This window comes from Emydura macquarii, unplaced genomic scaffold (genome assembly GCF_026122565.2).
Source record: "Emydura macquarii macquarii isolate MOO-44397 ecotype Brisbane River unplaced genomic scaffold, CSIRO-AGI_Emac_v2 contig_2768, whole genome shotgun sequence".
NCBI lineage: Eukaryota > Metazoa > Chordata > Testudines > Chelidae > Emydura > Emydura macquarii.
Genome location: NW_027132905.1, coordinates 38,614,318 through 38,638,385, shown reverse-complemented (window position 1 = coordinate 38,638,385; position 24,068 = coordinate 38,614,318). Strand labels below are relative to the sequence as shown.

The 24,068-nt window shown below is 43.8% G+C and overlaps 1 protein-coding gene across 1 annotated transcript in view; it reads left to right on the top strand.

Moving 5' to 3' along the window:
- Window positions 1-24,068, top strand: part of TP73 (tumor protein p73) — a 91,592-nt gene that overhangs the window by 20,567 nt on the left and 46,957 nt on the right. Inside the window, exons 2-3 of the mRNA XM_067566716.1 lie at window positions 6,494-6,589; window positions 8,814-8,937. Coding sequence (XP_067422817.1) covers window positions 6,531-6,589; window positions 8,814-8,937 — 183 coding nt within the window. The 5' untranslated portion in view covers window positions 6,494-6,530. The remainder of the gene's footprint in view (window positions 1-6,493; window positions 6,590-8,813; window positions 8,938-24,068) is intronic.

Below are 24,068 nucleotides of genomic sequence, written 5' to 3'. Positions count from 1 at the left end.
ATCCCTGCCCATCCTGGCTAATAAGTTCATGGAGGATAGGTCCATCAATGGCTATCTGTTTTTTTTTTTAACTTTGTTATAGTCTTGGCCTTCACAACATCTTTTGGCAAAGAGTTCCAAAGGTTGACTGTACACTGTGTGAGGAAATACTTCCTTTGTTCATTTTAAGCCTGCTGCCTATTTCATTTGGTGACCCCTAGTTCTTGTGTTATGAGAAGAAGTAAATAACACTTCGTTATTTACTTTCTCCACACCAGTCATGATTTTATAGACCTCTGTGATATCCCCCCTTAGTCATCTCTCTTCCAAATTGAAAAGTCCCAGTTTTATTAATCTCTCCTCATATGGAAGCTGTTCTATACCCCTTATCATTTTTGTTGCCCTTTTCTGTACCTTTTCCAATTCCAATATATCTTTTTTGAGATGGGGCGACCAGATCTGCACACAGTATTCAAGATATGGGCCTACCATGGATTTATATAGAGGCAACATGATATTTTCTGGCTTATTATCTATCCCTTTCCTAATGATTCCCAACATTTTCTTAGTTTTTTTTACTGCCGCTGCACATTGAGTGGATGTTTTCAGAGAACTATCCACAGTTATTCCAAGATCTCTTTCTTGCGTGGTAACAGCTAATTCAGACCCCATCATTTTATATGTATAGTTGGGATTATGTTTTCCAATGTGCATTACTTTGCATTTATCAACATTGAATTTCATCTGCCATTTTGTTGCCCAGTCACCATGTTTTATGAGATCCCTTTGTAACTCTTCACAGTCTGCTTTGGTCTTAACTATCTTGAGTAGTTTTGTATCATCTGCAAACTTTGCCATCTCACTGTTTACCCCTTTTTCCAGATCATTTATGAACATGTTGAACAGCACTGGTCCCAGTACAGATACCTGGGGGACACCACTATTTACCTCTTTCCATTCTGAAAACTGACCATTTATTCCTACGTTAACCAGTTACTGATCCAGGAGAGGACCTTCCCTCTTATCCCATGACAGCTAACTGTGCTTAAGGGTCTTTGGTGAGGGACATTATCAAAGGCTTTCTTGGAAATCTAAGCACACTCTATCTACTGGATCACCCTTGTCCACATGCTTGTTGACCCCCCTCAAAGAATTCTAGTAGGGCATGAGGCATGATTTCCCTTTACAAAAACCATGTTAACTATTCCCCCAACAAATCATGTTAATCTATGTGTCTGATAATTCTGTTCTTTACTATAGTTTCAACCAATTAGCTTGGTACTGAAATTAGGCTTACTGGCCTGTAATTGCCAGGATCGCCTCTGGAGCCTTTTTAAAAATTGATGTCACATTAGCTATCTTCCAGTCATCTGGTACAGAAGCTGATTTAAATGATAGGTTACATACCACAGTTAGTAGGTCTGCAATTTCACATTTGAGTTCCTTCAGAGCTCTTGAGTGGATACCATCTGGTCCTGGTGACTTATTACCACTTAACTTATCAATTTGTTCCAAAATCTCCTCTAATAACATCTCAATCTGGAATAGTTCCTCACATTTGTCACCTAAAAAGAATGGCTCAGGTGTGGGAATCTCCCTCACATCCTCAGCCATGAAGACTGATGCAAAGAATCCATTTAGTTTCTCTGCAATGGCCTTATCTTCCTTGAGTGCTCCTTTAGCATCTCGATCGTCCAGTGGCTCCACTGGTTGTTTAGCAGGCTTCTTGCTTCTGAGGTACTTAACAAAATTTTTGCTGTTATTTTTTGAGTCTTTGGCTAGCTGTTCTTCACATTTTTTTTTGGTCTTCTTAATTATATTTTGACACTTCACTTGCCAGAGTTTATGCTTCTTTCTCTTTTCCTCAATAGGATTTAACTTCCTCTTCTTAAAGGATGCCTTTTTGCCTCTAACTGCTTCTTTTACTTTGTTGTTTAGCCATGGTGGCACTTTTTTGGTCCTCTTACTATGTTTTGTAATTTGGGGTGTTCATTTAAATTGAGCCTCTATTATGGTATCTTTAAAAAGTTTCTATGCAGTTTGCAAGGATTTCACTTTTAGCACTGTACCTTTTAATTTTTGTTTAACCATCTTCCTCATTTTTGTGTAGTTCCCCTTTCTGAAATTAAATGCTACCATGGTGGGCTGCGTTGGTGTCTCCCCCTTCCCCCCCAGGGATGTTAAATTTTATTATGTTATGCTCACTGTTACCAAGCGGTTCAGCTATATTCACTCCTCTATTCACCAGTGCACCTCCTGGTTTTTATGATGTTCCCTTTTAAGATTGCCGATCTTGCAATGTGGCCTAGGAGTCTCCTACTCGGCCCTAGTTTCCATGTAAGTGCCCAGGCTTCACACAAAGTGACTCTGGATCATGGTGCTTTCCGACGTGGACACTAATCACACGACAGGAATGTGACTCTGATGATCCTTGCAGAGATTAGCAGTTGCCGTCTGCTTGCTGGAAGCACCAGCAAACACCACATTGATAAATACACCTGCCCTACACATCCCACAAAAGGGCTGCTTAGAATATGAGGTCTGTCAACAGCTACTTGGGAGACAACATTCTTTTGTGAGCAAGGTACTTGGCCTGGGAGTGAGGATGGTTTTTGTTGTTATGGCGCTGGACTGGAATTCAAATGACATGGGTTCAGGTCCTAGGCTCTGCCACAAACTTCCTGCATATGACCCTGGGCAAGGCACCTGATCTCTCCCCATCTGTGAAGCAGAGGTAACAATGCTTCCCAATCTCACATGGAGGTTATAAGGATACATTTATTAATATTTGTGAGGTGCTCAGGTGTTAGATGGGGGGGGGCATAGAAATATCTAGATACATAAAACTCCGGACATCTGGGTTCTGGCTTCACCATTCACTTCTAGTGTGAGTTAAGGAGAGTTTTTTTCTTCACTGGGCCTCATTTTACCCATCTGCATATTGGATATAATAAAATTTACCATCTTGACAGGAGAGTTATGAGGCTAAGTTAATATTGGCAGAACACTTTGTAAACCCTAAATGCATGGTGCTATTGAAGGATTAACATGAATAGAGAAAAGCTTTACAAAAGTGCTTCCTAGGAATGTTTTTCATATAGTTTATTGCTGTGGTACAGTGTATAATAAAGAACAGTACGTTCTGCTTCTGCTGGTTAAGGTTAATAATAATCTGATACAAGCTTGGAGATGTTCCTTTGTATGAGCACGTTAGAATTGGAATTACAGGAGCACTTGGAGATCAAATTGCTTTTGATAACATTTTTGGCTTAACCTATGTAAACTCTTTGAGAGGGTTACATGATGAGAAGGCTGGCTTTCAAAGTGACATTAATTTTCTCATGTTACATTTGCTATGACTCATCTGTAGTTACTCCCATAGTCATCTATACAAAATATTATATAGTCTCAGGAAACCTCTGTAAACTCTGGACTCCTGTGGTTACCCCCAAGCCCAGACAGGTGATAGTGGTGGCAGAGTCTGTGTTCTACTAAGGGAGCTCAGATTTGAAGAGCTGTGACATGAGATTGTGGCTAACTCCACTGTGTTTCCTATTGCACTTGATGTCAGAGCTGGATGATCAGTGCAAAAATTATTAATTAAAATGTTTTTATTTGAATTTTGAAAGGGAAATTTGAGTCATGAAATTTGCAACTAGAGTTGGGTGAATAATAAATTATGAGGAAAATGCCACCAAATATTCGGTGAATATGTTTCCAAATGATATTCCCAACTCTAAGTGGTCTTTAACTGAAATAAGTAGTCAGAAGGTTAGGACTGAGATGAATACTAAGACCAATAGTCTACAGAGCACACCATTGGTTAGAGAGGGCGGCTTGAACAACAGTTGACAAAGTTTATTGCAAACTTCTCAAATGGGAGTCCCAGCACCAGGAGTTATTAGAGATGGGCGGGAATCCAAGCACCCGCTCTACATCAGGCCCTTCCAAGCTTTCTGTATATTTATAAGCTTAATGAATGGTGACAACATCTCCGGAAATACAGCCCAGTGGGGGAAGCCCCAGTAGGCAGAGAGCTGCAGAAGGGACATTTCCATTGCTTCACTGTTCTCTCTCTTTTTAAAACCGGAAGTTAATTTTTGCTGATGGAAGGAGACAGGCTGACAGCCCCTTTCTCTAGAGATCAGGCATGGCCCGGGAAGAGTTAGAGCAAACTCTCCACCATATTCTCCCCACTCTACTCTGGGGCACCCCCGGGTAAGAAAGTCGGGGCCTGACCCAGAGCCCATTGAATAAGAGGGATTTTTTACATTGATTTCAGTAGACTTTGGATCAGGCCCTCAGTCTCCATGGCTCATCCAATCCTTGGCTTCTCTGTTGAGACTGTCCATAAGTGCAGTGCTTAATTTGTGCCCCGGGACCTCTAGGCTTGGCAGTTCAGAGCCTCTGCACCTCTGGACTTGCCATGCCAGTTATGAAAGTAAAACAAATGCTTGAGCCCCAGCACCTCTTTCATTACAAATTAAGCACTGAATGAAGAAGCCAATTAGTGTCAATGATGATGTGTTCATTGGGAACGCTACTATAGCCTCAGTTTATTTCCCCTGCAGTAGAGCATTGAAGGGCTAACAGATGGCAAATAATGATATTCATCTCTAGTGGCAGCATAGGTCCCCCGTGTGTGGAATCGCTAATATAAATGCTTTTGAGAGTTCCTGTCTGTAAGTTATTGGCTGTGTTTTGTTATCATTTTCAATGCAGCAAAACACATTTGATTCATCAGTTAGTGTTGAACTTTTCAAAGTTTTTGTTTGTTTCTTAAAGTGACAGTAAAATTGGTTTATAAGGAATCATTGGCTCAGCTCACTCTTTCCTTTTATTCTACCCTGGGTCTTATACTGTGCCCATTGCTGTTATCTGTGGACTTTGGTATTTTACAGAGAGAAATCAAGGCATTGCTGATTGTCCTAGTAGAGTGGATTCTTTCTAAAATATACAATTATTGTACAACTCTTTGGGATCTGGCACTTCCATATAACTGACTATGTGCAGCATTAATTTAAAAACATGAGGATAATTTCAACCAGAGTTTGAGAATAGCATCTCCCCAGCCTGGTTTTGCCACATTTTATGCCCTAACACTATTTATTTTAGCTTCATCAGAAACCCCCGCCCCCCTGCACTTGAAGGGCATAGCTCCATAAATCAGCTTAGCTCCCCTGACTTCAGTGAAGCTATGTCGATTTGCACTAGCTGCGGCTCTAGCTCCAAGAAGAGAAAGCATTTCCTTTAGACTTTCCAACCCCTCGCTCCTGGTGGGTTGAACGTCGTGGCTCTTTGAAATGACCTCTAGACGAATGAAAGGTTCACAAACACAGAGCCCGATTTTGCTCTCCAACTTTCCTAGCAGGCATATAGGGGAAGAGATGCCATCTTTCTCTTCGCTTTGCTACTGAAGCAGAGAGTGAAGTGAGCTAAGGTCTCCCAGCCAGGTTGAGATGGAACACTGCATGCTGGGACCTGTAGTCTTTGCTCTCCATACTTCACTATTCAGCATGAAGGGGGATGCAATCTCCTCTTTCCTGTGCAAATTACCTCTGGGTTATAGCAGGGCAGCCCTCAGACGGGTAACGTCTGGGTGCCCCCATTGCAAGCAATTCATTATCTCCAGCTAATGCTGTAGGCAAGTCCTGCTGCCTTGTCCTCAAGTGCTAAATCATAACAAAGCCACGTTCCTGGGACAGAGCAGTCTCGAGTCGGTCCTACTGAGAGCCTGTAGTGAAACCCTCCATTCAGAAACCTCCTGGGAGTCTCACAGGATCTTGCTGAAGAAGGACCAAAAGGCTGGCTGAAGTGACAGATTGCTTCCCCCCTCCTTCCTGCTTCTCTCGGTGCCCCGTACTGAACAGGCCTGGACTTGCAGGGCTCGGCGGTGCCAAACAAATGGGAAAGGCAGCTACTAATTCTTTCTTTCACACACAGACAACCTCTGGAGGCCTCAGCGCTGCCAGAGCTGAGACTAGATTACAGTGCTGGCAGGCAAGGAAGTGGCAACATTTCAATGTAATGAGTCCTATGGCGCTCTGCTTCCCAGTGCGACGTCACTGGGGAGCTCAACGGGAGTTCCCTGGGCGCCTCTGAAAGCGCCACGCTCCACCAGGGGCCGTCGCATGGTCAGACTGGGAGCCAGTCAGAAAACAGAGGGTGGGAGATGTTCAGTGATGGCTGATCCTCCGTTTCTCCCCCACTCCCCTCCAGGCTGTGATGCAATGGCAGAATATGGGGCTTTTAATCTGCTTTCTCTTAAACGGAGTTGATTGTATCTTAATTTAATTTTACACGAGATTCACTGTGCAGATTCTGGAAGTAAAAAAATGGAAAAGAACCATTTGATCTTCTAAGCCACCCCCCTGCATGCACAGAACAAATCCCTGTATATACACTTTGTAAAGCGCTGCGAAAACCTCTAGCTAAAAGGTGCTGTATAAATACAGGCTATTATGATTATATGCATTGTGGCAATACTAATGATGCTGTTTTTCTTTGGCCCCAGAGTGATTTATCCTTTGTCAGACTCCCCTGCTGTGAAAATGTCCCAGTCTTCTCCAGCTGATGAAGGAACAACGTTTGAACATCTCTGGAGCACATTGTAAGTGCTACTTGACTATTTGTGCTAAAACTCAGTCTGGGAAATAATTGGCCCATCATCATTTAATGCATAGTAACTCATACTGTTGAGTAGGATTTAAAAGAAAACATTTTTATAGGTACAGTAGAACTTCAGTGTTATGAACACCAGACTTATGAACTGATTGGTCAACCACACACACCTCATTTGGAACGGGAAGTACGCAATCAAGCAGCACCAGAGACAAATAAAATAACGCAAAATAACACAAGTACAAGTACCGTGTTAAACGTAAACTACTAAAAAATAAAGGGAAAGTTTAAAAAAAAGATTCAGCAAGGTAAGGAAACTGTTTCTGTGCTTATCTCATTTAAATTAACATGGTTAAAAGCAGCATTTTTCTTCTGCAGAGTAAAGTTTCAAAGCTGTGTTAACTCAATGTTCAGTGGTAAACTTTTGAAAGAACAACCACAGCGTTTTGTTCAGAGTTACGAATGACCTCCATCCCCCAAGGTGTTCATAACTCTGAGGTTCTACTGTACCTCCATCCAGTTTTGCATGCCCATGTTTTCATGCATGTATTTTTCATGTTCAGATTTTTGCTTGCAAAAAAACTCAGATTTGTCTGCTCAGACAACATTTTACCAGCCCGATCTCCTTGCATCAGTGGAAGCCCTGATGTGAGACAACTCTGTGAGTGCAGAAATCATGGAACACCTTGCACGAGATACCACCGATCATTACACAGGATCTGATCCGTACTTTGCACGTGCAAAAACCTGGGCACCCAAGATTTGGCCTCCTGTTTTAGTAGCTGCTTTAGAAAGCTTGCCTCCCCTCCCCGCAACATAACACTCTAGCGCTGCACTACAAATGTAAGGATGCGTTTCAAAATACTCCAAAAAACAACTGCAGTGCAGCTATAATTTGGTCTCTCCCATGCTGCTTGAAGGTCAACGCCCAAGCACGTGCTCTTGCTGTAGTAAATGTTACTGTTTGGAGAAGACTATTTGGAAGTGGCTCATTTAAGTTTGAAGAAATTAGGAAGATGCGACACCCAAAGAGACTTAAGTTCTGCTGAGATGGAAACAGCCAAGCTTGTGCTCAGCTTTGTTCTCCTGCCTGTTGAACAGAGTCTTACCAGCCTGGTTTGAGCCCTCTGTAGGGTTCCCCACACACACTCCACTGATCCACATACTGGACTGCAGAGAATGAAAGCAGGGCTGGCTCACACAGCGCTGCCACTGGAAGCTAACCCAGGCTAGTTTAGGTGGTTGTAGCTGACATGGCTGCATGAAGCGTTTGCCAGTCTTCCCAAGGGATTATGCCCCCTATATCTGTGCATGGAGGGGACCTTTCATGCATGGCAGGGGAGCTCAGCTGTCGCCACTCTGTGTGGGCCAAACTCCACACTGGGGTAAGTGGGTGGAGACTGGCAGGGCCGGAGGGATAGACATGGTTCCCCTCTAGCCCCACAGAGGTTAGTCAGAAAAGAGCACTCAGTCCTGGGCTGCATTATCTTTCCTTCATAGCCCACCTGAGGGCCCTGGGTGCGGCGGTTGCTGCGAGGCATCCCTGTTCATGTGGCTCCAATGGAGCTGTGCTGCCCCAGAGCCGAACCAAGGCCGATGTGAAGGTTATCCATTGGCTTTAGTGGGAGTTGGATCAGGCCCCTGCTTAGAGGGAGAGGTGGTGATGGCCCGGCCTGTGTGTATGTGCCCTCTGCTGGATGGATCAGGTAAGACCCACTCCTCATGTATTGGTTCTCTTTTCTGGCCTGACCTCCTTACGCAGCTCAAGGTCTGCCTGATTAAGAAACGAGCATTCCAAAGTTAAGCACACGGCATTTTCTGATTGCACCAAGGCTTTTGCAACTTCTCTGGCCTCTGTACTTAACTTCCGGATCAAACAGGGGGAACGAGCACTGTGTTCCTTTTCATTTTCTCCTCCATGCTGTCCTATAACTTAAAGCCATCCCAGGAAGGAAGAAACGCTCTGTCTGGCTAATCGTTTGCCTACTGAAGGACAAACAAGTCCTCCAAGTCTTTTTGGAGTCCATGCTTTGTTTGTCCATCAGAGAAGACAATTTGCCGAAGGCAAATGTGCTCCAGGGGGCGGCCCTGTCTTGTGAAAATAAAAGGCCACTGGGCATAAAGTCCAAGGGAAATCCAAGCTATTGGGTGGGATTGATGAAGGCTGCATTGAGGAGCTGGGGAGCTGAAGATATGTCGTCTCCTTTTCTCAGAGAACCAGACAGCACCTATTTTGATCTCCCTCCATCCAGTCATTCAGGAAGCAGTGAGGTGTCTAACCAAACTGAGGTCACAATGGACGTCTTCCAGATGAGGAGTATGAATGAGTCAGTCCTGGTGAGTGCATTCGGATGACAAGAAAGATATTAATTTTAAGTAAGAGATTGTTTCCCTCCTGGGGGGATTGGATGGCTGAAGGGCTGGCAGTGGGATATGAAGCCTTTTGTTTCTGTGTTACTGGCTCATAAGCCAAACAAAGTCAGTGCTGGCCAAAAGCCATTGTCTGAGTGTTTGGTAGCCAGCTTGGGATAAGCAGCGTTCCTCCATGTTAATTGTACTGCATTATTCAGCCACCTCCTACAATGGCCAGGAAAATAGATAGCAGTCCCTTATTAATAAGTTTCACTGGATTGTCCAATGAGGCGCCTGTTTCAGAACAGCATTTGGGTTAGTGGGCTGGTAAGACATGCAGTAGAGATCACCTCAGTCCAGCCTCTGATAGCTTGACCACGGGAAGGCTCTCTCTCGTGTCACCTGGCAGAGGTACTTTCGATAGACCCTGGTGGTCCCTGTTTGTGTCTTGTCTATAGTAATGCCCGGTGAAAACGCAGAGCAAATCTGGCCACTTGATGAAGGACTCCCCTCATCCATATACTCAGCAGGAGCAGCTATGGTTATGCTTCAAAGTATCCCACATGGGAGCCACATGCTAAAATCAAAACCCGGAGGCGAGGCGGCAATGGAGCACAGAGGGAGGGGCTATTTTAGCTGGAATAGTTTAGAGCACCCAGTCACAGTCACTGCATTGAGACACTTGCATCAGCTTGCTTGAATATGCAAGACACAGGCTCCCTGATATAATGAAGGTGGAGAGCTGTGCAAAGCCTTTTAACAACACAGATAGCATATAATTGTTCAAGTATAAACACGCTGCATGGTAAAAGTCTTGTGTAAGATATTCCACAGGCATAACTCACTGCAGGCCCAGTCCTGTTTCCACTGATGCCAGCAAGAGCTTTGCCATTGCTCTCAGTGGCTGCAGGACTGAACTCTTAGTGCTTTTGGGGACTCCCTGTGTAGAGTCTCTCAGTTAGGGCTAGTCTACACTTAAAACTTCCAGCAGCACAGCTGTGCTGATACAGCTGTGCTGCTGTACGAGCGCTTGTGTAGCTGCGTCATATCTCCCGCCGACATAATAAAACCACCTAAATGAGCAATGGTAGCTATGTCAGCAGGACAGCGTCTCCTGCCGACGTAGCATTGTCCACATAAGCGCTTATGCTGGCAAAATTTATGTCACTCGGGGTGAGGGGTAGTTTTTTTTTTAAACCCCTGAGCAACAAAAGTTTTACCAGCATAAGTGCTAGTGTAGACAAGACCTTAGTGCTAGGTAAAGAGACTCTGTGTCCATTGAGGAGAAAGGGTTTTAACATTTATTGGATGTGATTAATTCTAAATGGGGAGCGAGCAAAATAAAACAGAAGCTTCCTAGACTGATGTGGGCTTTGCTCTCTGATTTTCTTGCGCTAGTTCTGACAATGGCAGTTTTCAGGGAATTTGTTTCCTGCTCACCAAAATTAAGGCCTGAGACTGCATATCTTGTGAGCTCACCAACTCATGCCAGTAGCTAGTGAGCTCACTCAGGGGAGGAAGGTTTTGTAAGATCAGACCCTTCATGTGTTATTTAGAAACCTACTCAACAATAGCTAGAATAAAGTACATGTATCGATTAGAGGTTTAAAAGCACCTACTCTGTATTCACAGTAAGTTCCTTTCATAAAGTTGTTGGCATCATTGATCTATAATATGCCATTTTTAATTTTTTTTTATTTTGCTTTTTTACAAAATGCACCAGAGCCAGCTGTCCTAGATATGCAGGGAATGCCTGCTAGAGATAAGACATAGCGCACAGCTCTAATAGGCCAGTGCATGCCGAAGTCTCTTTATTTAATGGACAAAAATGGTCCCGAGAAGCAATCGGTTGCATTTGGAACACCAAGATCTTCACATCGAGGCTGTATTTGGCAATATACCTATATAATTTATAAGAAGCTTGAAGGGACACTATCAACTTGAAAATCGCTGGACTCTGAAATAGTTGTACTTTCTATGCTACAAATAACACACAAGGTTACGACAGCAGAAAGCAGTTAGGGGAAAATGAGATTCTTCACGCTTTTGTTCCATTTGTTTCCTTTGTGCCGCTTTCTAGCATTGTGTCCATCAGTTTCCCTATTGCCCCCTGTACAGTTAGAGTGAGTTAGGCCCACAAGCCTGTGATGAGTTGTACCAGTGCAGATCCCTGAGCCCATGAGGAGCCACTTGGAAGCCAGGCACATGAATCTGCCTGAGTGCACTGTAGCATCAGAGTCTAATCTCCCTTGCTGAAAAGACGCTTATCATCAACAACAGGGGAGCAAGAATTTTTTTTAAAAAAAATGTGTTTCTGGTTCTGCTGTTGAGAGAGTGCTGGGGCAGAGACTCTGGCAATATTTATGGTTAGTCAGTCGAAAAAGACCCATGTTGGCCATGCCTCTCAATCTAATTTAGCCTGGAGACTGGAAGTGCTCCAGAAGAAAATATCCTTAACAAAAATTAATTCTGCAGCTCCCCCTAAGCAAAGAACCCAACTCTGAACCTGATTCTGCCTCTCACAGGAATGGACACAAAACAATGTAAAGAAAATACAGTTCAATTCTTACGTATCATCCAGGGGAACTGTATGTTAAGCGTCAACATTCATATGTTCCCCATATGCTATCAATAATTGCCCCCCTTAAACCGGGAGGTGGCAAAGACAGGACAAGTCAGATTCTGCTGTCCTGGCTCACACGGAATAATACTTTACTCTGTAAGGAGCTCCATTGATTTCACTGGGCACTGCTTCTGGAGTGAGGCACTACTTGGTGTGAGTACAGGTGCCCGAGTCTGGCCCTGTGAGAGTAAAATATTTGTCCCATGAAGTATCGTTGTCTTACCACAGGTAGACGTCTCACCAGATTACGGCTTCAGGCATATTTTTTGTCTAGGCAAGTTTTAATGAGAGGTGATAGTTCAATATAGATTCTCAGCTTTAATGGGGCAGAGTTAGTATTGCAAAAAGTGCCGTGGATGAAAACGGCTGACTGCATCTGGGTCTTCAGGATGAGGGAACATCAGACTCCTGAAGGAGGCCACGGGCGGTCTCCAGATCATACTTCGTGGGCTAATTCAAACGCGGAGGCTTGTGTAGTCCAGCTTATCTAGTGATTGAAACCCTGTGCAGTCTGGGCAATGTGTTCTTGCTAGAACTTAGATCCACTGCCTTGCTACTGTCTCAATACGTCGGTTTTCCTCCCTGCTGTGCACTGACCCATGTACTGATCTTCAGAGAATGAACGCAGGGCTGGTTCATGCAAACCTGCCCTCACAAGGCCACCCGCTAGCTCTGGTGGGATGTCCCTGCTGGCAGAGAGCTCCAGAGGGAGCAGCATGTTTCCCTCTTTATTGCCATGGCCCTGGTTGGGACGTGTAACAGGTCCTTGCAGAGACAGTGACACACACACACACACACACACACATACGGTTCTGGATACTTTACTTATTCTCTTCTCGCCTCAGCCCTGGTTTGATCCCGGGGATGGGGAGGGGAGGAAGGAGATCTGGGTCCTATGCATGTTCTTGACCAAGTCACCTCCTCTCTCTGAGCCTGAATCCCTCTATCTGTCAGCCCGACTGGCAGCACCCCTGTCCTCACAGAGGTGTTGGGAAGGGCAAGGCATTATTATTCATAAGACAACACCCATAGAAAAGCTCTGATGTGTCCAGATGAGAACTGTTCACTCCCGATGTCCCTGCCTCTCTGATGCATGGGTTTGCAGAGCTTCGTGTGTCAAAACTCCCCTGCCAAACAGGTTTAGTTTCCTGGAAACCTCCCCCCTTTAACGTTAGGCACACAGCCAAGCGCTCAGAGCTGTTGCCCGTTTATTAAATCTCCCTCCTCAAACCTCTTCCTTCCCTCCTAAAAGTCCTTAGAGTCTCCTCCCGTCTGCCCTTTTCCCTCCTCTCCGCAGCCTTTGTCTGCCTGGCAGATGGATGGGTGGACAGCGACATGCTAATTGTGGCACTGCCCCCAGCCCTTCTCGTTATTCCTGCAGTAACATAAGCTGGGCCACGTGTGAATTCCAGGCAACTTCTTGGTGTTGCTGAGCGGGGGAGGGTGAGTTCTACTGCCCACGTTGCACTGCAGGTCTGGTGAACCTGCCGGGTTCCTGGCGTCCTGGCTTAGAACAGGCAGCATGTGCAGAGGGCGTTGCTAACTGCCAGTGCGTTAGCACTAGCTGGATGTAATGAGCTGTTAGTAAACATTTACACTGGCCCAGCTTTGGGACTAAACATGACATTGCTTAGTTTAGGATGAGATGAGTTCAGCTGGCACTATCTGTCACCATTAAAATGTGTAGCAGGCTCACAAGGATAAAAATAAACGCACAGATATATGATCCTGTTGGCCTGAAATAAAAGTGGCAAACGTGCTGAATAAAGGAGGTGGCTGCTGGCTCTTTTTTCTGCTGTGAGGTGCTCCTGAGGTTCACAGCCATTTCTACGGGAAGCGGTGTAGTTTTGTAGCTTCAGCAGCCAGGATTGCAACGGTCTACACCCTGCTCTGCTGTTAATTTGCTTTGTGACCCGTGGCAGGTCACTTAAACGCTCTGTGCCTTTTGGCCTGAGCATCTGCAAAAGAGGGATAATGATGCTTTTTTACTTTATGACCTGGGGTTGTGCTGCTCACTTCCCCAGGGTTTGTGAAACATAGCAAGCTCTTCCGATGGCAGGTTAGAGATGTGACATGCATTCTAGCCCACAGTTACTAGTTTCTTGGAGAACCAAAGAGAGAAAATCCATAAAGTGGGCAGAGCATAGCGTCCAGATGACAAGTCTGGTCATTTGATAGACACCACGCCGTATCGGCACCTGTCCTTGCCCTCACAAGAGAGACAAGGTGTGTGAGGTCATATTCTTTATTCGACCAACTTTGGTTGGTGAGAGAGACAAGCTTTCGAACTTACACAGAGGTCTTGTTCAGGTTAAGCTCTCAAGCTTGTCTCTCTCACCAACAGAAGTTGGTTCATTAAAAGACATGACCTCATCCTTCTTCTCTCTCTAATAGTCCTGGGACCAACATGGCTACAACACCACTGCATTCTTGCCCTTATTATTCAAATGACAGTTCCAAGGTCCTAAAGGTGCCATGCCACCAGAGCGGCATTTTCTTTAGTTTTTATCCTGACTAAAGTCACTTTAAGCCCCCTTCCCGATTAGTCACCTAAAGCTTTTCATCTCTCTTTGAAGGAGACAGTGTCACAGAAATAATGACATGAATATTGGGTTAGTGGTCTACAAGATTATGGGATATTTGGTGTTGAAATTATTAGTATTATTGGGTTGAGTCCTAGTTGTTCAAGAAGGAGCCCGTTTCCCCCTGTAACAAGAGGCCAGATAGTGTTTGTCTCCCTGGCTGTTGAGGGTTTTCATTCAGACACGCGAGCTCCAACACTTTGCTACTTACCTGCCAGTTCTGTCATTGCACCCGCAGGTTTAGCAAGTAGATTGTGTGTTCTCTTCAGTGAGGAGGGGAACTTCCCTGGCCACCTGGTTTGTACCTTAATGAGAAGGAAACAGTGCCTGCTGCCCGCTGTGGTGACACACAGACCCCCTTGGTGCCCACAGACACTGGGAGATGCAAACTCAGGGGCTTGTTTCAAATAGAAAATATTGGGCCACGTTTTTGATTGACACTGTAGGTCAAGGCACAGCAATGATACAAATACTGTGCACTATTTTTCTGCAACCCTCCACAATGGTGCGCGGAAACAGCAGTTTTCATATTCAGATCAGGTAATTGTATGTGCAAGGGCAGTTTCAAAAGGAGACGGTTATCTGATCTGGGCACACTCACTAGGGTTTTAGAGTGCACCGGTTGTGCCATCTTCTGAAAATACGACCCACGGTGTATTAAAAATTCCCATCCATTCAGAAAAGCCCACAAAACTATCTGTCTCAAAGCAGGAGGCAACTCTCCTGATGCTGGGCTTGTGGGCTTTCTTTCTTTCCCATGTTTCTGATGGTTTTCAGAAGTGTCCAAAGATACTGAGATATAGCTCCATTATGATGTCTAGCCAGGCGTAAAGTGTGTCTCATGAAGGTGTCTCCCGGGCAGCTGACTTAGAGTGTTAGTCATTCCCACCTCTCGGGAGGAGAGAAGTCTAATTCCGGGGCTACTGCACATCTAGAAAAGATCGTGTAAGCGGGTATTTGTGGCAGATCTCCCAATGACTGGCTTTCCAGCGTTTAGTTGCATGCACAGCAAAGATTCCGCTTACAGGTTGCGACTTAAGACATTGTTAGACTTTAGGATTGTGCACAGGTGTGAAAAAGAATAGACGGAGCTACTTAATGCACCAAAGATTTTTGAATATGAGATTAAGAAATGTGAAACAAATTAGGAGACGCTCTGTGTTTGCCTGATATGCACAACTACTGCACTGCATGGCTAGCATGCAGTAAAACTCTCAAGCATTGCAAGTTGAGTCTGCTGAAGCCTCTAAACGTTTGGATTTTTCTCTGTATTTCTTTGCTTTTCTTTGGTCTAGAAATATCCTGGGAACAGGCACGTCAGTGAGGTTTCTGACATCCTGGGTGCAGCCAGATCAGAAACGCCACCAGAGCAGCCTTTACCACACCGGTGCGGTGTTTCTGATTCCAGTCCTGGCTGAAATGAGGATATGTGGCGGGGTTGTGTTGTTGAGGGAGGGGAATTATCCAACATTCTTCAGATCTGCAAACAGATTTGGTTCAGGTTTGTTTCTAGTATGGGAAGAAGTTTCTGGTGAAGTTCTTACTTTATCCAGACCAATTTGTCCCAACCTTACCTATCGCTGGCACTCCTGGAACCGTCACAGTTCCTCTTTTTTTAATGATGTTCTATCCAGAAGCAGTTTTGCACATCCAGGATTCCTACAGCCTCTCTCTCAAATTCTGCTAGTGCTTGGTGTTGTACTGAGTAGCACGGTGCAAAGGGATCTAGCGTATACATCAGTCAGGAGCCAGAAAGTTGGAAAGAGCAGGTTTTCTTAGTGATCACAGCAATATTATCATGGGTTTAAAATCACTCACAAGAGTGACTCTGATGTCACAATAACAGTTAACTAGCAGTAAAAGAAAAGGAATTACTTGATGAAAACGGAAAAGACGGGGCCCTTTTTGGCTACAGCACTGATTTTCTGTAATTGGGCTATGAATTGATCCTTCCCTTGCTCCGCCACAATAGCTGGGTGTGTGAGGCTGATAGCACACCTGGGATTGCTGGTTAATAATAGCACTTATTTTTAAAGGCGGAGTTTGCTGTTAAAAAGTCCAGGAGCTATCAGGCAGGAAGATACAAATCTTCTTAGTGTTAAGAGATGCCTAATTATGTCACATTAGTGGTGTGGCATAGTTTTAAAATGCTGTAGCTGGATTAAGAGTTGGATAATTTATGACCTATACACATCTGTGGTTATACATGCTAAGAGAGAGGTAATCAGATCTCATGCTGTATGTTGATCACCTGCTCCCCACATGCAAAATTGCCAAATATATTGTGAGGTTTTCACCTCCTTCTGAAGCACCAGGTAGGGGCCACTGCTGCAGGTAGGGTGACAGAGCTGATGTGGTGCATCATATTCTATTTGCCTGCCGAGTGGCTTTCCCAATGGAGAACAGACCTTTGGCTTCCTTTAAGGGAGGTGCATTCAGGGAATATTAAAGAATATCACTGTCTCCCCAGTGCAATGCTTGTAGCGGAACAGACTCAATCGATTCAAGGAACAAGCACCGCTGTCCTGCACTTGGCTAATATCACTAATCAGGGACTCTGACATCGCCTCTGTGGACAGTTACACTATCAATCTGCCTACGTCTACTTCTGCTCTCCTCCTCTCCAGCTATAAATCCCCTCCCCGACTCCCGCCATTTGCTTCTATGCTATTGGCCTCTGGCTCTGATGAGCAGTCAAGTGACTTCTCTTGATCCAGACCTAACAGCACCTTTGAAACCCTTCACAACCAGCAGGGATTTCCATCCGTGCTCAGATACCGGAAACTCCAGAATCACAACCCCAAAGTAGGGCAGAGATCGGTCAGATCCAAAATGTGGCTCATATGGTGAATGTCACTGAATTTGCCTCCAGCCAAAGAGTTGTTTGTGCCTAATTTTTTAACATTGTTTTCTGGCAGGTTGGTAGGTGAGACTGTTGTCATCATGATAATTCACAAGCTGCATTTGATATGAAGGAATCTTATAGTCTGATTTCATGTTTGAAGATAATTGATTAACACTGTTGACATATAGCTGAGTAAAGGGAAGTCTTGGGATGATTCTAGCCAGTTCCTTTGTAATCTCTGGAGCTTTTCAGGCTTGTTAAGGGTAGGTAGATCATCTCTCCTTGGAAAGATGCAATCCAATGACATAAGAAATATATGGGGGAGGAAAAGTTGAGTTATTGGTGGGAAGAAAGCCCAGGAAATTGGCCACCCATAAACTAAATGTTCTCTGGCTCTAAACCTTCAAGAACCTCCCAATTAGTGAAGCATGTGTTTGCTCTGCCTCTCAATATTTTCCTGTAGTTTACAGTTTGATTAATGGATTGTGAGTTGCTATTTAGCTTGGATTGCAGGTTAGGACATTTGTGTGACTACATGCTGGGAATTTCCCTACTGGTTCACTAGAAAGGCAATCTGCTACTTTATCTGAAAAAGATAATGATGCGATCCCACTTTATTCCTTAGATGTTTTCCTCTACATGGGGAACTGTAACTCTGTGAGCTGATTATCCCTCTTCCTGCTTTGTACGCTTTACTAACATCAGTCCTTCAGGAGCATTTGAAAAGAAGGAAACCCTATATTGATGTCAGATGGATAACAGACCTTAGGAGGGAACTAAAAAAACCCCCAGCTATATATCAGAATCATGGGACAGATTAGATAGATAGATAAATGAAAAGAATAAAGATGAATGTCTACGTTTTCCCAGCTCCAGAAACACAGTACTTGAGTGATCCCAAAGTCACTTCATGCACTCATCAGTGCAAATCTAGCAGCCTTATTCTACTGATAAAAGGTGCTGTTCAAATGGCTTTGAGCTCCATTGATCCTCTACAAGCAGTTTTTGGAATTAAATCCAGCTGAATTTAATTATGGAGAAGGACCCTCAGACTCCCCCTTGGTGGGGACGTTTGGTACAGTCCAATACATCATTGGGCAAGCCTCAGCCTGCCCTGTGTTTTAATGAATAGTCATGAGGGAGAGAAAGGGGTGGGCCTGAGTTTTGTTGTTAGATGCAGATGACAGAACTAAGGGAGATGGAAAAAGCAAGAAAGCCAACAAACTGCAGACAGGTAGCCTGCCCAGCACCCCTGGCGCTGCCTCTCCCTAGTCACTTGCCCTTGTCTTTACGTTCCATTATCGTATGTCGATTAATACCCCCTTTATTTTTTCCATCCTCTCCTGACCCCATGACTCCTGTGGTGGGAAAATTCCTAGTTGTTTTTAAATTCCAAGAAGACTAAAATGCTGTATATTAGCGACCCAATGCAGCATTACACCACGGTAGGTGCTACCTTTTCTGAATGGCATTTGACTTATTATTTTTCCTCCAAAGGGAACGGCCTTCTCCCCTAAGGCAAAAAGCTCTGCAGAATATTGCGCTCTCATTCTGTGTTTTTGAGTTTTGCGCCTGTTGCTATTTGAGAAATGCCATGCGTGAGGTTCCATCCTCATTCAGGCAGGGCGACCCAGTGCAAGAAGGGGCTGATGTAGAACTGAAGCTGGATGGATGCTTGCTTATGTGCCATTGGGCACATGCAACAGATCAGGTTGTTCTAGCACCAGGAGGCACTCATCTGTTCTGAGCATGAGGCAGGTTGCGACTGCATGTGCAAATCCAGGATGTTGCAAGAGGGAAAACTCTTGAGATTCTACATCAGGATGGGGTGGTTCAAATCTTGTCTACTTAGTCTCTGGTGCACTCTCTTTATATCTAAGATGAGTGTTGTGCTTTGCAAAATCTTTAATGTGATTTAAATCTCTGGCTGAGGTAGCTGTTTGAGGCTCCTGAGTCCCAGATGAATAAGTCTGTACAAGCTTCTATAACCTGCATTGTGGTTTCTCCCATATCTTTAACTAACAACAGCTCTGAGCTACAGTTTAAAGAAACAGTCTGTCTTCAAACTTCTTAGCTGATCAGCTGCACCAAGGCGCTGGCGCATCCTTCATTTGGGACTCATTTGCAGAAACCACGGGAACACTTGCATCTGTGTAATGCTGTGTGTGTGTGTGTGTGTGTGTCCCCAAGCAGGTTTCTTTCTGCACTTTAAAAGGGCTGGGAGATGGTAACATTTAGTGCTGTACATAGACTCTCGTATGTACGTTTTCAGCATGGTCTATAAACAATATGATGCTGTTTTAAGTCAACAGATTTTGTTTTTGCTTTTCTGGTATTCAGGATATATGAGGCAAGAGCTTTGTTAATGCATATACAAGGTGAAGGAAAGATATCTATCCCCAGATTAAATAACAATGAATTTTTTGCTGAGGGCAGTTTTCTTGTTGTATTTGTTGATAAATAATTATACATATAGAGTGGTATGGTGTTGCAGTTCTTGACTGAAATTATTTAATTGCTTGTTTCTGTTTTACACATGTGGTGGAAACATATGTTTGCTTGGTTTTGTATTGTAATTCTGTAACTCCCTGTGCCATTATTGCAATAATATTTCTATTTAATGTTTACATGTGGATTTTTCTTTTAAAGGGACACCACCAATTTACAATCTAGTCATGCTCAAAAAATGAGTTAAAGTAGTTTTGGATACTACAGCTGCCCCTGAAGCTCACTTCTGACATTGATGGAATTACAATCAGAGTTTCCTATTTTTAAAAATAACCTTGTTTCTTTCTCCTGTTGCTTTGTGACAAGTTCATACAGTTGACAGGGGAAACCAACTATACAGGGAAACAGGGAAACTGACTGTACCCAAAATGATTTCAAGCGCACAGAGAAAACATAGTGGGGAAAAAAGAGGCGAGGGAAATGCTTTTCACTAATCTCTATGGACTATGTTTTGGAATTTTTGCTCTCTCTGAGTGCTATCCTACTTTGTATTGATCTATTTTCTTTTCGTTACTTACTTCAATTTATAAGAGTGCTAAAAAGAAAACTCATATCTATGCTTTATTCGCCCTGGACATAAATTAAAAATACAGCCAAAGTGCATCAATTTAAAATAGCTTGCCACAAATTCCCATCTTTCAAAACAATTCCCCACCCCAACAATTACAACTGTAAATTGTTTCAACGGGACTGCTCACAAATTAGAGTGCTGCTCAGTGTGAATAATAGTGGCAGAATCCAGCCCTTAGTTATATAATCTGAGCTGAGTCCGTAACGATTATAGAGAACACACGTTTGGATGGAAGTGGGGATTTTAAATGGTTGATGTGTCTGGCTCAATGTACGACTGATCGCTTAGGTTGCTCGACATGAAGCTCTTGTTTTCACAAATATAGCAGTTAACTTTTGTGAGAGTTTATCGTCTTTTGAAAAGAAGAGTGTCTCTCAGCCTCTGGACATCAGTGTTCATGGCAGCGGCTCCGTTCTGATTTATCTACACACTGCACATTCTTCCTGCACACATGCACTGCACGCTGGCATAGCTGGCTGGAGCATTTCTTGTTTTGTAAATAGTTGCTTGTTATTGTTAACAGTTGCCAATAACGAATCCAAAGGGATAGCAAACATCCTTCTGAAAATACTTACAGAGCAGGTGCTTTTGAAGTTCAACATCTTACCCTTCACTGTGGGGTATTTTGAAACACCAACAGCAATTTTGTTGCATATCAGTCTCCTGCAAAATGTCATGACACAAAGAATGGAGGGAAAAGCTCATCCTAGACCAGGAAGCTTCTGTTTTATTGTGCTCTGATTTAGAATGGATCACACATACTCCATGCAAAATGTGAGTGCTGCAGGTCAATCCTTTGCACATGGATAGCTCTGCATGCAGGTAGTGACTGACTCAGAGGGTATACTTATACTGAAATTGGGAACTCCATGGTGTAGGGACAGTCTTTTTGCTGTGTGTTTGTCCAGCACCTAGCACAATTGGGCACTAGCCTATGACTGGGGTCCTTAGACATATGGCAAGGCAAATAATAATAATACCAGTAAAATATTCCCCAATGGAAAAATGATTCCTGAGAGCACGATGTAGGGCCTAAAGCTAAAAGCCTTTATTTAGACATTGCTGTGATGGGGATGGCTGGATAGAAAGGATTCCCTCTCTGATGTGTTTCATTCCAAGCTGTCCTCTGGGTAGAAGGGAGCCTGGGGCCACCACAGCAGCAGTTTCAGAAACAAGACAGGCGGTATCTTTGTGAGACAGGGAGCAGAATGGGGGGCTCCTTCCTCCAGGAGCAGCCTTGGGGGTGAAGAGGGCAGGTATTGGGGTGTCTTTTCCCCCACTCTCACTCCCTCACCTTGCAGGAAGTGTTTCAAGAGGGATGCTCAGGAAGTTGGTCCTAAGCCACCCCCCACAGGAGAGGTCAGGTCAGCTGGCTCTGTCCATGGTGGGGTGGAAGGTGGGCGAGGAGGCATGGCTTTCCTGGTTGGGGACATATGGATTGGGGAGCCATAGGGCAGTGTTAACTTGCTGCTGCTCCCCATTGCCTTTACTGGATATTTTACATATGGATAAAGTGAGGCTCAGTCAGGCTTTGTCACACTGTCACATGGTGAGTCGGTGCTAGAGTTGGCAATGGAGACCAGGACTCCTGACCCTAACCATGGGAAACTTGCAAAATTGTTTAAGAACTCTTCCTATTTTGGTAGAATTTTGCAACTGACGTTTCCAACAGACCTCTCATTTCTGGATTTCTGCAGAGTTCTTGACTCCGTGGAAGTAGAAATCGCCAAGACATAAAATGTTTCATGTTTATTTCCCACCTATTCAGGACATAACCACTGAACCAACCCACACTTTATTCTGTATCCCTGACTATCACAAGTACATTGCTATTATTTTTGAAGGATAAATATTTATGTACAGAATGGGAACCCGGAAAATCAGTTTTTTGTTTCATCAGTGTAAACCAGTTACATTCAATTTGTTACTGAGAAAATAGATTTGATTTTCTTATTTGAGGATGAATATATTTAGCAGGAAGTTATCTGGGAGTTCCTTTAATTATCCCCCAAGGTAATAAGAAAGCAGCAGCTTTGTGCGTATCTGACTGAATAATGCCATCACTGGGTGCTGTGGACTGTTTTCCAGATATATTTTGATATCGGTTTAGATGAAGTTTCTCGTGATTATTTCTCCAGGTAAAATAGGGAATTATGGATAGTTCATGAGGTTCTTGTTCATCTTAGACAAACTATACAGCTGCAGACACAGACAGAGGGTTTAATACACATATTTAAGGGGAGAAGAGGATGTATTTGCAAACACAAGTTAGATCTTGTTTGACATTCCGTCAGTTAGTCACAGAATCCTGACGATCTTGTGGGAGATGTCGAGAACTGGAGGTCTTTCTTGGAGAAGGATGTTAGCTTTTTTTTTAAAGCCATTATACTGTAAACCAGTAACTTCCCTTTGGGTGAAGTTATGATCCCAAGTTAAAACATGTCTCTTGATTCTGAAGTGTGGTTAGTTGTGAATATTTCAGCTGACTTCATTGGGGTGTGTGTGTGTGTGAAAAGCTGAGCCTGTTTGTCATGTGAAATCATGACTTTAAAAATAATACATTTAACGACTTGTCATTTAACCCATGTCAATTTCCAAGTGCCATTATACACTCTGTGTGCCATGATGTGTGACGGCAGGGACGATCCTTCCTCCCGTAGCAAAGGGGTTGGCTTGAGAACAGCTCAGAATGGCCTCAGCAAGTGGAAGACTGGATGGTTCAGGGTAAAGGCAGATGGTGATTTTCACATCCAGAGCCCCGGGTCAAGTCCAGCTGAGGCTGGGAGTGAGTGAAAACAGTTACCTGTCTGATGGCTGTTTGATGGCCTCTGTGCAATGAGTTGCTGCTCTGAGTCCGGATAGCAGCCGGACAAGTGTCCAGCTCCCAGATGTCACTAACTAGCAATGCTGCTCGCTGTCTGAGCAAAACCACTGAGGAATGGATGGCTGTGGGGACTGACTCGGCTGACTATGTGAAAGGAGTGAAGGTGGGGAGTCTTTTCCTTGGAGATGGTTCTGTTGGTGGCCCAGTACAATTTGACTTGCTTGACCACTGTCCTACAGGTCTAGCATAGCTTCAGTTGCTTGCTTGGCTATTCTGACCCCTGTAACGTGACATCTTCCAGCTGGCAGAAATAAATAGGACTACAAAGTAACCTTGCAGATGTCTCTGTTTCTACATACCATGGCACATAACAAAACAAAATATACAACATGTATGCTTGCAGCTGCACATAAATAACAGTCATAAAAACAAGTTATCCTTAAACGTCTGGAAGTACACTGTTTCATTGCCAAGGGGCATGCTTTTACACCGCCCCTCCTATCACCAAATATTGTTTTAACAACCCCAATTATCATAATAAAAATAAAATGTAATTAAAAATAAAAACCCAATATAAATAATTAGCATATATTATAATACATAAAAATAATTAAATAAAAACTATTTCTAAAAAGTCACTACTTAAACAAAAAGGCGTGCTCCATCAACACCTAACTCCGCCAAAAGTGCTGCCAGTCAAACCAAAAATCCACTAACTCCCTGGCGGGGCTCCTAAAAAAAGCCGTTCCTGTATACAGCCTTCTAAGTAACTGCTTAGCTCTCTAGGCTTAGGAAATATAATATATTATAGTTAATTTTGGGCTTTATATTTGACTAATATATTTATAAAAAAAAACCTTGCACATTAAACCCTATTAATCTGCAAATCAAATGTACTGTGTCTCACTAGTATCCACACTAATCACTAAGTGTCCAGTATCAACAGTTCCATCAGAGGTAGCTTGGAGCACATCTGCAGGACACTACCGGGAGGAGGCTTGCCCGGCTGCATGCTATTCCGATTGTATGGATGAGCTGAGGGCTTTACGTCCCCCAGGTAAAAAATGACGAAACTTTTTGGATCCTGACATTCACCTAAAAGAGACCCTGTGAAATTGAACAACGCACCCAGAGTGGTGGGACTTATTACAAATACTCCCTTG